This window comes from Clinocottus analis, unplaced genomic scaffold (assembly GCF_023055335.1).
Source record: "Clinocottus analis isolate CAN_PGR_092001 unplaced genomic scaffold, fCliAna1.0.p SCAF_8, whole genome shotgun sequence".
In the NCBI taxonomy this organism is placed as follows: Eukaryota; Metazoa; Chordata; class Actinopteri; order Perciformes; family Cottidae; genus Clinocottus; species Clinocottus analis.
Window position 1 is genome coordinate 19064136 of NW_027176240.1, and position 12909 is coordinate 19077044.

General features: G+C 42.3%; 2 protein-coding genes and 1 long non-coding RNA gene across 3 annotated transcripts in view; 1 reads left to right on the top strand and 2 right to left on the bottom strand.

Moving 5' to 3' along the window:
* Positions 1-178, bottom strand: part of LOC137780122 (uncharacterized) — a 4068-nt gene extending 3890 nt beyond the window's left edge. The window contains exon 1 of the long non-coding RNA XR_011077107.1: positions 124-178. This is a non-coding gene — a long non-coding RNA (uncharacterized lncRNA). The remainder of the gene's footprint in view (positions 1-123) is intronic.
* Positions 179-2863: 2685 nt separating this feature from the next.
* On the bottom strand, positions 2864-6569 carry calm2a (calmodulin 2a (phosphorylase kinase, delta)). Its single transcript, XM_068567795.1, has 6 exons — positions 6429-6569; positions 5475-5505; positions 3946-4089; positions 3720-3826; positions 3504-3639; positions 2864-3410 (listed from the first exon to the last, which is right to left on the bottom strand). The coding sequence occupies exons 1-6, from the start codon at positions 6429-6431 to the stop codon at positions 3382-3384; spliced, it is 450 nt and encodes a 149-aa protein (XP_068423896.1). The 5' UTR covers positions 6432-6569; the 3' UTR covers positions 2864-3381.
* A 2394-nt stretch (positions 6570-8963) lies between these two features.
* On the top strand, positions 8964-9692 carry LOC137779833 (uncharacterized; the record flags this gene model as incomplete). Its single annotated transcript, XM_068568034.1, has 1 exon — positions 8964-9692. A coding segment is annotated over exon 1 (729 nt), but the record flags the coding sequence as incomplete, so codon positions are not given.
* Positions 9693-12909: the final 3217 nt, after the last annotated feature.

Here is a 12909-nt window from a genome sequence, read left to right on the forward strand (position 1 = left end):
ATATATATATATATGTATATATATATATATATATATATATATATATATATATATATATCAGCAAATGAGCTAGTTGTTCAAGACGTGCACAGAGACAACGTAGCAGCGTGACACAATACCTACTTTCAGTTTTCACAGCCACTAGCTCCCCCGGCCACACAGGTCCCACTCGTTATCGCCCTGCAGACGATAACAGGGCACAAGCCAAAAAAACACAGTAACGTGTTTCTGCTACAATGACATTGCCATGACAACAACGTGTTGATGCATCTCCACGTTTCATCCGGTGGCACACAGTTGTGAGGGCTTTAAAGAGCCTTACGTTATCTCTTCCATCACCACTCTAGGACATGTCACCAGCTTCAGAGGCAACTTTGTTTTTTCCTAGTGCTCCACTCCTGCATACTCATTGTTGCTCGCGATCTGCTCCACCGAAGACCCAGTGACACCTGACCAACATTAGAACTGTGACTGTTACTATAGCAGCCACCATCTATTAATTTTTCAACAAGCGTGGAGGGCTAAATTTCGACTTGCCGACCAATTTGAATGAGAGTAAGACATAATGGCTGGGGTACACTGCACATACTGCAGTTAATTTAGTTAATCTTCATTATCATCATGGAGGGGGACACTGTGCTATTGATTAGAATATCAAGATCAAACGTTGCCACTACAGTGCAAATTTGAGTACATGTACATTTTACTAAACATCAAGCGCTGGCAAACTAGCACTTTTCCAAAATGAGGTAAAGTCAGATGATTTAATTTTTTTTCTGTCCAGTTAAGAAAGCAAATTGCTGTCACCAGAAGAGAGATGTATTTTATTCATCTCGTTTCCTGTTGTTGATGTAGCATTAAAGCAGGGTTGAATTAGCAACCAGCCACCCCCTAGTTAGCTAGCTAGCTTATGCCCACCATGCCTTATAGCTACACTGGTTACAGAACATGAGTTTTGGTGGTCAGCGAGTCTACTGGCCCATTTGCTTCATTCCCCTCCACTATGGTTAGAACAAGCTACCTGCTAACTAGCCATCTGGTTGTCTCCAAAGCTGCGCCTTCCTGGCAAGCTACAACCCCATAGAGGTGTGTTGTCACCATAACGACTGATGGCTATCTGGCAACATTTTATTTTGTTCTAGTTTGTGTGTGTGTGTGGTAAAGTGTGTTTGAGGAACACTGGAGGTTTTTAAGTGTAAAACTTACCCCGGGAAACTTGTTAAACCAACCCTCTACTTTGTGTGTAAAGTTTTAAAGTATCATACTCCTTGTGACATACCTGGGCTGGAGTACACTCACTCACATTCTCTCTCTCTCGAAAACTAAAGCTCTTCACCTGATGTATAAAATATTGCAACATTCTGCCTGGTTGCTAGGCTACAACGAACACATGGTTGAAATGATCCGACAAGGACACACTCGTAAAAAAAACAAAAAAACACAGGTATTAAATTGTACATTGTCTGATTGAGTTTCTATGGTTACATCACCCTTTTAATCACAGCACCTAAAGTACGGACAGCCGAGACTAGTGTTACATGCGCTGTGTAATTAACAGCTTTTTATAAAGTAGAGTGTGCTGACAATTTAGCTGGTAATTTTTTTTAAGGTTTGAACCACATGAGAACCACTTCGATTCTCACCCGAAAATATTTGTCTTTGTTGAAATGGAAGCCTTTACTGTGCAGTACTTTTAAAGAGATATTTGCACTCTAATTTTTAACACACAGAATAAAATGAAAGAAAATCAAGGGTACTTGCGTAAACTACCACTATGCTTCATAGTTCCTTTGAGTACAAGGTGTTACTGAAGTGCATTTTGTAATGCCATAAATGTTTCAATGTGTATCCACAGGGACTGCTGACTGAGCAAGCCACAAACTGCAGCCCTCACTATGTCCCAATAGTCAGAAACATCACAACTTTAGAAAACAAGCATTGTTTAATTACAGAAGTGGAAGTCCCAAAGCACTGCATAGGATCAATGGAACAAACTAAAAGCAGCTAGCATTGAATTCACAGGAGGCAGCGCTGAGGTCCACAATAGAGCTTTATTTTGTCAATCAAAACAACTTAGTATCTCTGCAAGCTACTGTAACAAACTCAATCAGAAAACAAAAATAGTTAAACTTAAACAGGCACACCTCTATTTACACCATAATTTCTGATACGCTCAATCACCTGCACCTCGTGAATGAGGCAAATGCCAAGTAAGACATGAGGCAGACAAGCTCTACATGGTGCTGCACTAACAGTAGCAGACAACACATGACCTAAGCAGTCAGTAAGGGACCTGAACAGTACAAGGCAAATTCAATGTCACGTACCATTGTGTCTACTTCAAAATAGAAGCCTTTGATCCCACTCAGTGGTTTTATTTTAATGACAATACAGATTTGACATGAGCTTATCTGAACATTAAGAGGCATTGGCTGATGCTTCTCAGTGCTTTTGGAAATTAACAGGGGACAATTTAAAATGGGTAAACATTTCATAAGTATGCTAAGAAACAAGAAAAAAAGATCCTATCAAAAACGGAGCATCCTGTCCTCAATACAAAAATGGGAATTATTACAGGGTATACAAACTCAAGGATCCATTATAACTGAGAAAACAAGACAATTTTCAAAACCGGTTAGATTGTAATTTTTATTGGAAAACAAAAATATACAACTTGGAATGGATTATTTGAGGCATGACAGAGGTCATTTAATAAAAAAAAAAAAAAAAGTTAAAGTGGGTAAAATATTAAAAACATGGTAAGATTAGTGTTCTGATTTTTTTATATATATATATATATATATATATATATATATATATATATATATATATATATATATATATATATATATATATATATATATATATATATATATATATATATATATACATACATACACACACACACACAAAATGAGTTTGTACGAGTACCTAGGAGATACACCCGTGTCTTTTTGCAGTAGTGCAATGCCGAGAGATTTCCATATATACTTTGTCCATAGTCCATGCAGAGTTTAAACTCCTCTACATCGTTTCCATGCCAACAGGGTTGCCAAGTGACAACCAGCTGACAGGTTTCCAATGTTGCCATGTGTGGAAGGGCCCCGAGCACACAAGACGGGAAGATTCAAAGTACTCCGGCTCCCAGGGGCCTCCACAAGCATCTGGTTGTATGACTATTCCGTCACTCCAAAACACCATGACAGCAAAAGAAAGGGACATGGGAAAAGAGCCTATGCAGTTTACATGCAGTTCCTTTGGACAGCAGAGGGGCAGGGGAAAAAAGGGGGCAATTAAGATTTTACAGATAAATTACACAAAGAAAAAAAAAAAAAAAAAAAAAAAGGCAAATTATTTATATACGAAATCTGTACAAGGCCTTCACTTCGCCGTCATCATTTGTACAAACTCTGTGAGGGGGTGAGAAAAGAAAATGTTGCAACTTAGTAGAAGGGATTGACCCAAACCAACTCAAACTATGGCACAATCACACATCAACTGACCTTCATAGTTGACCTGTCCATCTCCATCAATGTCTGCTTCTCTGATCATCTCATCCACTTCTTCATCAGTTAGCTTCTCACCAAGGTTTGTCATCACATGGCGCAGCTCAGCAGCACTGATGTATCCATTGCCATCCTAAAAATGACAGTAAACAAACTTAAAAACAGTTGTGGCTTTTGCATAGATGTGCATGTGGGAGTGCAGACAGCATTTACCTTGTCAAAGACACGGAACGCTTCTCTGATCTCCTCCTCGCTGTCTGTGTCCTTCATTTTCCTGGCCATCATGGTCAGGAACTCTGGGAAGTCTATCGTTCCATTTCCTGCCGACAAAAACAAATAGAACATTGTGGGATTTCCAACTATATCATCAACTGTATGTGTGCGGTTAGCAAGTGTGTGTTTATTTCTAAAAAAATAAAAACCTGTATTAGGTTCTCACCATCAGCATCCACTTCATTGATCATGTCTTGCAGCTCTGCCTCTGTGGGGTTCTGGCCCAGAGAGCGCATGACTGTGCCCAGCTCTTTGGTGGTAATGGTGCCATCTCCATCCTTGTCAAAGAGCGAAAATGCCTCCTTGAACTCTGATTTAAAAAAATAAGAAAATTTAAAAAAAGAAAAAAAGAAAAAAGAAAAAAAAAGGGGCTTCTTCAGTTTGGCAGCGTGTTGCACCTATGTAAACTAGATGTACAGACTGACATACTGAGGCAATATGAAAACCCAGCAAAAGACTGAATCTATAAGAGACTAAAGAGCCATGTAAAAGCTGTCATTCCAAATTGCATAACAAACTTGTCCTTTCCTTGAGTCTGCAAATCACATTTACCCAAAACCTGAATTGGCTTAAGACTCAAAAGGGCATTGCGTCACTTTTTTTCAGTTATAAACTAGCTGTAGCATGCTGACGAGCCCTTCTGTTTTTTGAGTTCCAACTGCAGTCGTTTCTGGCGAAACAAGGGCAGCGAGCACGAGAAGGTGCAGTCAGGCTAAGTCGCAGCAAATGAGCAGTGATGGTCGAGCAAACCTTGACAATAAGGAGTGATGAGGCCAATAGACAATGTCATGCGGCAGCTCATCAGCATCATAAATCTACAACCGGCCCTACCATTTGGAGGGTTAAACACACAGGACACCACCCTTTTTGTTATGAGAAAGGCCTCCTGTCTGCAGCAAACTGTAGTAAATGCTGGGGGTGGAGGTTCCTAAATCCTGCTGGTCCATAAAAATGCCACATCATTGCAGTTTTTCACTGTGCTTTAAATTACTGTAAATTTCTTCAAGTCTGCGGAACATGATAAGGCACGCTGATGTCATGCTGTTCATACAAACTGGCAATCTAAACACTGGCACGAGTAAGCAAAAGAGCAAGAAACTAAAAGTGGAGGCCATGTTATACAGCGAGAGTATAATCAGCACATTGTGAAACCTGAGATCTAAACTGATTCAAGTAAACGGAAGCTGGAATATATAATCAGGGAACCCACTACAACTGTGCCACATTTTATACATGCACTGCATACACTACAGCAAGTGCCCCCAAGAGCATACTGGCTGCAATGCCCTGACACGCACACCCACTCCTGCATGATTTCAATTACAGAATCTAGGTCTGTCAATATGTTGGGTCCAAATTTCCATTGTTCCTGGATCATTCCACCTAATAACACACCCAGGGCAAAGGACACAACATAAAGTAAAGGTGACTGCCAACACCTCACCAGAATATACAGTCCTTCCAGATTACATCATACATTACATGGCAACCATGAAAATGCAAAATGTTCCATGAGGGAGTCCTTCTGATTTCAGAGCCAAGGCAACAGCAGTTTCATTCATTCCTGTTTTATGACCATGTAGGCTGACCAGTTGAACACCTTAAAAGGAAAAAGTATAAATCCACTGCAGGGACCAAGGAACCATAAAGCAGGCCACTCTGCTGGATTTTAGGAAAGATGCAGCGATGTCTTACCAGCAATCTGCTCTTCTGTAAGCTGATCAGCCTGTAAAATACAAAAAAGGCAAAAATACCAAGAGTTAGCTTCTCCATCGCAGAGCAACCTTGCCTTAAAGTTAGGGGCGCCCGTTCATTTCTAAATGTTTCAGACACATCCTTCAACGCTGGATATAATTCTGGAGTTTACAATAGCTGTCAGCAAATGTAACAATACGATTCATCCAACAGGAAAGAGGCGTTTTCGGCCGGTGAGCAACCCCGCTCGTTACTTAATTTCGGAGACCGGAAAACCAATTTGGACGTGCCCGGTGAGATCTTGGTTACTTAAATTTGGATGTTCGATAACGCCAATTTAACCACTGACAATGGACGACTTACAATTTGGCGGTAAATGTCAGGTAGGAGGCGGTAAATGTTAGCTAGCTACCCTATACCGGCTCTCAATTACAACCCTGCACACTTCAAGCAAAAATGAATGACTAACTCTGTAGTCGTCACAAGCAAAGCATCGGTTGGCAAATAGGTTAGTCACTTTAACTGCACGCAGTGTTCATCATAAAGATTGATACATACTCAGGCCGGGGATAAATGTTCGACCGACATTCTCGTTAACAAATAATGCAGATAGACTGGCATAAAAGAAACACGGTAAGGGTAAGTAACTAACGTTACCAGTGCTGCACTGTTTCAAGTATGGCTGCGCTCACGGTGGGAACACAGGTTTCAACTTACTAAAGCCAAGTATTTAAGCAGACCAACGAGTCTTTCGCTAACGTTAGCTTTGTCTACAAGCTAGCATTACCTAGCTATTAGCAATTTATTCTGCCAGCAATGCGGTAGTTCACATGGATTCAGTTCAGCTACTGGTGACGTTATGTTTAATTGACATTCACTTCGCACATAAAACACTACTAAGGGACTTCCGACTAACTCAAGATTGGAGATACAAATAAATCCGCTTTTTCTTACCATTTCGATGTAGATGCAGCGGCTGGTTCAGAGAAAATCCGTAACAAACCAAAGCCAACACTATGCCTGCACAAAATGACAATCTCTATGAACACAGTGAGGAAGAAGCAACTGGACTCGCATTTAACGGCTATCCTTAACTCCTCCTCTTTTTAATATCACTCCGCCAACTACCCTTTTCCTCAATTATCAAATGAATCAAAAACGCTTTTTAATTAATAATATTTTACATAAGTAAATTAATAAACTGTCAAAACACCCATTTGGTACCTCAAGGAATGTTTTAATGTTGATAATACAATATATATGTTGTATAGCTGGGGGTCTACATAGCGATGTATGAATACTTTCTGCTACTCTGTGATGGGGCACAAGACGTAGCGGAAATAAATCGGGCTCTCTGATTGGTGTGTTTGTACCTGCAATGCGTCACTCCGATGGTCTGCGCTGCCGCTGCATCTTGTCCATAGACATCCCAGTCAGTGCCACAGGCATCGCAGACAAGCTTGTTGCACATTGTATATGGGCATCGTCTTTAGGGACACCCTGTAAGCTAGTTTTGATAACTTATTAGCTACAATAACCATGTTACTTGTAACTGCTATAGTACTTACCCAGTTTGCTTCAGTTTTCTCATTCTTGACAACATTACTTATTATTTTCATTTATTGTTTAATTTTCTTCCAATAGCTGTGACACGGTTATCACCGACCATTTGAGAGTTCAGTGTGGCTCTGGACTTTCCTTCTAAGTCCTCATCACTTTGAATGCGCATAATGAGATGCAGAGTCAGCACCGAAGTGCTTGACCGTAATAGTTCGTAATAAGTAGCAGCCTGTAAAATATGTTGTCTTATGTCCCCCGAAATGTGTGACCGAGTCTGCGTTGCTGTCAGATGACATTGGACTCCCGGGTCTAAATGTGCTGCTTCTGGTGTGGATGGGAGTATCTGATGGCGGGATTGCTTATGCCTGACTGATTTCCCGATGACCAACTGTCTTTGGCTTGATCCCATGGGAGAAGCCAAGGAGGAGAAGGTGGAGGTGGAGAAAGAAGGCGGACAATAATGCACAAGAAGAAGGACTTGAACAAACGCTCAAAAGAATGCACTACAATATCTGTGTGTGTGAGTGTGTCCTTATCCTCCCAAATTCCACGGCATCCCTTATTATTAGACGCAGATGTCACACGGTTAAGTAGAGAGCCAGGATTGTGAGAAGCTCAACATCTCACGCGTAGATGTAAGAAATGAGGATCCAAAGTGGATCCCACTTCCATCTGGGCTGTTTGCAGAGGTGATGCTGCTTTTGCCATGTGATCTGCTGAGCAGCTTTAGAATCGGCCAGGCCTCTCCCCCAACCTAATCTGAAGCACACTGGATTCTTTTCATTTAAATCTGTTTTTCTGCTACAGGGTTTTTGTCTCTGCATATATTATGTAATACCAAAGGTGGCAGCACAAAGGCCTGTCACAAGTAACCCGATAAGCTGGAGCATGTGTCAACAACGGGCATGTTGGTGTTTATTCGCCTTTTTGCCTCCCTAAAAGTACTTGGCAAACCCTTGTAAAACAGAGTCGCTGTGAGCACTTAACTGTATTTCTTTTGGTATTGAAAAAATGTTTTGGACATTTTTATTGAAACTCTGGGGCGAACTTCTCCAATAAAACAAGTTGTTGAGAGACAATGGTGTTGGGCCATAAATTCTTCAAAATCCCCTAATTTGCACAATCACCTGTTTTGCTGGTTGATGATGACATGCACTTCTGCGGTCTCCAAGTCTCGGAGGACCTGCTCCAGGTCAAAGGTGATTTTAGATTGGAAGTTAATATGGATAGGGAATATTGGAGCCCGGGAGACGTGACTTTATGGTCTATAAAAACCTGAAACTAAACCCCATGACGTGGGACTCAATGTGGAGCACAGTACAGTATGTGTTACAATGTTTGTTTGGTTTTTGGTTTATGGATGTTAGGTGATGTTTTAACTAAAGTTTTTTTAGCATTTATTTTACACAAAAAATAAAATATATGTGCATGCACATATGCTCACCTCTTTATCGGGAGGGGGAGCGGGGGGTCAAGGTCACCGTAGTTCAGCAGAGACGAGGCTGAAGTCACCTCTCCGTCTTCATTAACGTCACCTCCCGATGGTCTGTGACATCACTCCCCTGATAGCAGTTAGCATTGTTGTCCTTTTCGCAGTAAAAAAAACAACCTTGGACGGGGCAGGTTGGGTCAACAACATGTGAGACAAAACGGTATGTGCTGGCCCTGTGCGGTGCAGCAATCACACTCTAAAAATCAAGCTGTTCCAAAGAAAAAAAAGGCTAATTGTTGTTGCCTAAGTGATGGCTTCGGAGGACTTTTTAGTCGGATAGGGGACCCCGGCGACAATTATGAGAAGATGTTTACCCATTGTAACTGATAGACATGGACGGCATCACTAATGAATAAGGGGTTTTGTAATGCAGCTGCTGGTGCTCTGCCAAGGGAGTGGATCGCTTTTCATGGGAGAGGACAGTGGGTTGTTTGGACATGGAGGCCAGGTGTGAGTTCAACCTTGACAAGACCGAACTGCTTTTCCTTCCAGGAATAGGCTCCCCCACCCAAGACCTCACAATCACCTTCAACAACGCAGTGTTGGCCCCGACCCCAACTGCCAGGAACCTCGGTGTGACACTTGACAGTCAACTCTCCCTGACTGCCAACATTACTGCAACAACACGCTCCTGTAGGTTCATGCTGTACAACATCAGGAGAATACGTCCCCTGCTCACACAGAAGGCAGCACAGGTTCTGGTCCAGGCCATGATCATCTCCCGCCTTGACTACTGCAACTCCCTCCTGGCAGGTCTACCTGCCAATGTAACTCAACCTCTACAGCTCATCCAGAACGCAGCGGCTCGACTGATCTTCAACCTCCTGAAGTTCACTTACACTACTCCACTCCTCCGCGCCCTCCACTGGCTACCGGTGGCCGCCCGCATCCGCTTCAAGACATTGGTACTTATGTACCATACAACGAACAGATCGGATCCGACCTACATCCAGGACATGGTGAAACCATACACACTTGCTCGTTCGCTCCGCTTAGCTTCAACCAATCAGCTTGTCGCTCCGTCGCTGCGAACTCAACACTCAACAAAATCACGACTGTTTGCAGTCCTGGCTCCTCGATGGTGGAATGAGCTCCCCATTGACATCAGGACAGCAGAAAGTGTCTACATCTTCCGCCACAAACTAAAAACTCATCTTTTTCGACTATACCTTGAATAAAGACAATGACGGCAGCACTTAGGCAGCACTTCGATGGCTCTTACTGATAGCACTTAGTAGTTTGACTTTATTTGAGAAATTGTTCTGTCTTGATTCTTGTTGTTCCAACTTCGTACTTACCGGAGTAGTGTAAGTACTTACGGTTGAATGCACTTATTGTAAGTCGCTTTGGATAAAAGCGTCAGCTAAATGACATGTAATGTAATGAGTTAAAAGGACGCGTGTGTGTTTGCTTTTGTGTGCATGTGTGTGTAAGATTGGCCTTTGTGCTAATGCATACACTGAACTGATGATAAACAGAACGGGGGGAGGGGGGTGTGTCCATGTGCTTATGATATAGGGGCTATGTCTCATCTTGCCGATTAAGGCCTCCCAGCCAAAGGTCCGCGCAAATGTTGGCGGCCTACGGCAAACTACTCCTAGTGAACTTGAATGCTTTTTTTTTTTTTTTTTTCTTCGTCGTACGATAAGGGCTAGCCGTGCATGAGCCAATTTTATTTTGGCCTACCTATGGTTAAGAAAAGGACATATTTTGCTAAAATTACATCGTAAGGCAGAAATGATTACTGGCCTCAAATCGGATAAGAGGATTTGGTTGGGCCCCAACTATTCCCAGCCTATTTCAATCACGTCGTGATGAAATGGATACAGTGTTAAGCATGCACTTTAGTTTGCCGTTCGCCCCTGTGATACGTTTCGGCCCGCATCCGCCGGCACCAGATCACCAAGCATCTCCAAAAAACCTACATACAAGTTGTTTTATTTAAAGAGATCTGAGGGACAAAAATGCTTACTGGTTGTCAAATAGAAACTCTGCTGTTGATTTTTTCTCTCTCTCTCTCTCTCTCTCTCTCTCTCTCTCTCTCTCTCTCTCTCTCTCTCTTTCTCTTTCTCTCTCGCTCTCTCTATATCCTCTCCTTTCCTTTCTCTCACTGGCTTGCCTCCAGGTTGCTTGCTGCAGTCAACGTAGAGCTAGAGTTCAAACACCGCAGCCTTTAGCAGCACATGAAAGTGCTACTTGGAACCTTCCAGAAGTGTAGCCACATTATGTAACTTGCTTATGTTAGCCATGCCTTTGTTTCAAACAGGTATTAGGGAGCCCTGTGCTTGCCTACGGATTTGAAAAAAATCTGTGGTAGTTTGCCTCACAAGTCATGTGCGTAGTGTTTGTTGCGTGATCTTAGTTTACATACACTTCTCGGTCAAATCCTGTGCAAAGTGAAACCGGTGGAATAAAGAAGTGCCACAGAGGGCAATGAAGATGCACTTTAGTGCTTCAGTGCGTAACCGCAATAAGGAAGTGACAGGGTGTGCTTTAGTGGCGGCCCGTCCTTGACCCCCTGGCTGTAGCGTAGGCCAGGTCTGTCTCTGCAGTGTCGGGGACCTGCAGCGCCACCCCTCTCAGATGATCTCATTCTGCAGAGTGGGGGGGGGCAACGGGCTCCACCGCAGCGGCCAGTTCCAGACGAAGGATGCAGAGCGTATGTATGTGTGTGTGTGTGTGTGTGTGTGTGCATGCGTGCGTGCGTGCGTGCGAGAGAGAGAGAGAAAGAGAGAGAGAGAGAGAGAGAGAGAGAGAGAGAGAGAGAGAGAGAGAGAGAGATATGCTGCATTTCTGCTTCAACTCTGGTCATGAACAAATGCGATTGATCTGGCTTTTGTGCGGGAGACTCAGCTGTGACACCTTCTTATGGCTGGAGAAGAAACAGCAGGCAGCCTTCAGAACAGCTGAACTGAGTAATGCTCGAACACAGCGGTCCCCAACCCTCGGGCCGCGGCCCGGTACCGGTCCGCAGGTCAGCTGGTACCGGGCCGCACAGAAAGAATTAATTAATTAAAAAAAAAAATTTCAATCTTTATTTTTTTTAAAGTTTTATTTTGAAGAAGAAAACAAAGTTTTATTTTGAAAAAGGACCGGATACATTCGTCTGTGCGTCTGAGTCACACGTTACCTCAAAAAGAAAACTTAAAAGTCTGCTTCAACTCTATATTATGGTCTAAAATCAAGGCAGAATATCCTGAGATCGCCAAAAAAGCTCTGAAACCTGTTTCCATTTCAACATCCTGTCTTTGTGAAGCCGGATTTAAAATAAGCAAATCATGATACAGAAACAATACTTTTTAATATTGAACCCGATTCTGGGGCGTCATTCATACTGAAACTCCGCAGAGTCCGCCAACTAGACCCAGGCTGACGTCTTTCTTCCGGCGTGCCGGACTCAAGCAAATCTGGGCCACGTCATTTTGGCTACCTGGGATAGGTCTAAGTTAAGCAGTAGACCGGATATAAAGGTCTAAGTTAAGCAGTAGACTGGACATAAAGGTCTAAGTTACAGAGTAGACCGGATCTAAATTACACACGTCCTTGCAGAGAAACTAGCTCAGGGCTCCCACTAATTTGGCGTAATAATGAGTTGTATATTTATGCACTTTATAATTGCTTTATAGCGGTCGTATCATTTTGTTAAGTCATATTTATTCTGTCATATTTATTCTTTCATATTTATTACGTCATATTACGTCCGTGAAAATATTTACCGACATGAAACCGGTTCGTGGCGCAAAAAAGGTTGGGGTCCACTGCTCTAACAGGAATGTAACATACACTGGTGCCAATAACATTAGTTGTACTAAACTTGAGTAGGTCCTCTTGATGTTACTTTATGCTTCTCGCCCACTAAAATTATATGCACACAATTATATGTACTTTTAAAGGTGCAAAAAGATACAAAACATTTGATCAACACATACAATACTGTGTGACTAAATAGCATAGTGGGCAATGGAACTACAATAGCATATTAGAATTAGGTCCACCTCCACAAGCTGCACTATTAAAAGTTCATAGTTTTACAGTTTTATGCTTTTCCCTTAAAATGGCACAACCTCTTTAAAATATATCAAGTCCTTATGCAACTATCAGCAGCTTGACACATATTACCTTTGAGAAGGTGACAGTTAGTGTGTTTACATGATGGTATTAATTTGAATCTTGTTTTAGTCGGGCTATGCTATTATTTTTGGCAACTACTATTATCCTAATATACATGGCAGTGAATAAATCGAATCATTGGCCGAAAGCATGTCATATCCGATACGATAGGTGGCGCAGTTTTCATTACAACTGGTGATGATACAGCCATTTCCGCTTGACCTCTTCACCACTACCAACAACAACCAACAACATCAACATTTCGAAACATCT

Excerpts from the sequence above, each read along its gene's own strand:
- calm2a (XM_068567795.1), bottom strand. Across the intron at positions 4,090-5,474 it reads TACAGAAGAGCAGATTGCTG|AGTTCAAGGAGGCATTTTCG; the intron begins GTAAGACATCGC and ends TTTTTAAATCAG. Across the intron at positions 3,640-3,719 it reads CGTTCCGTGTCTTTGACAAG|GATGGCAATGGATACATCAG; the intron begins GTAAATGCTGTC and ends TGTCATTTTTAG.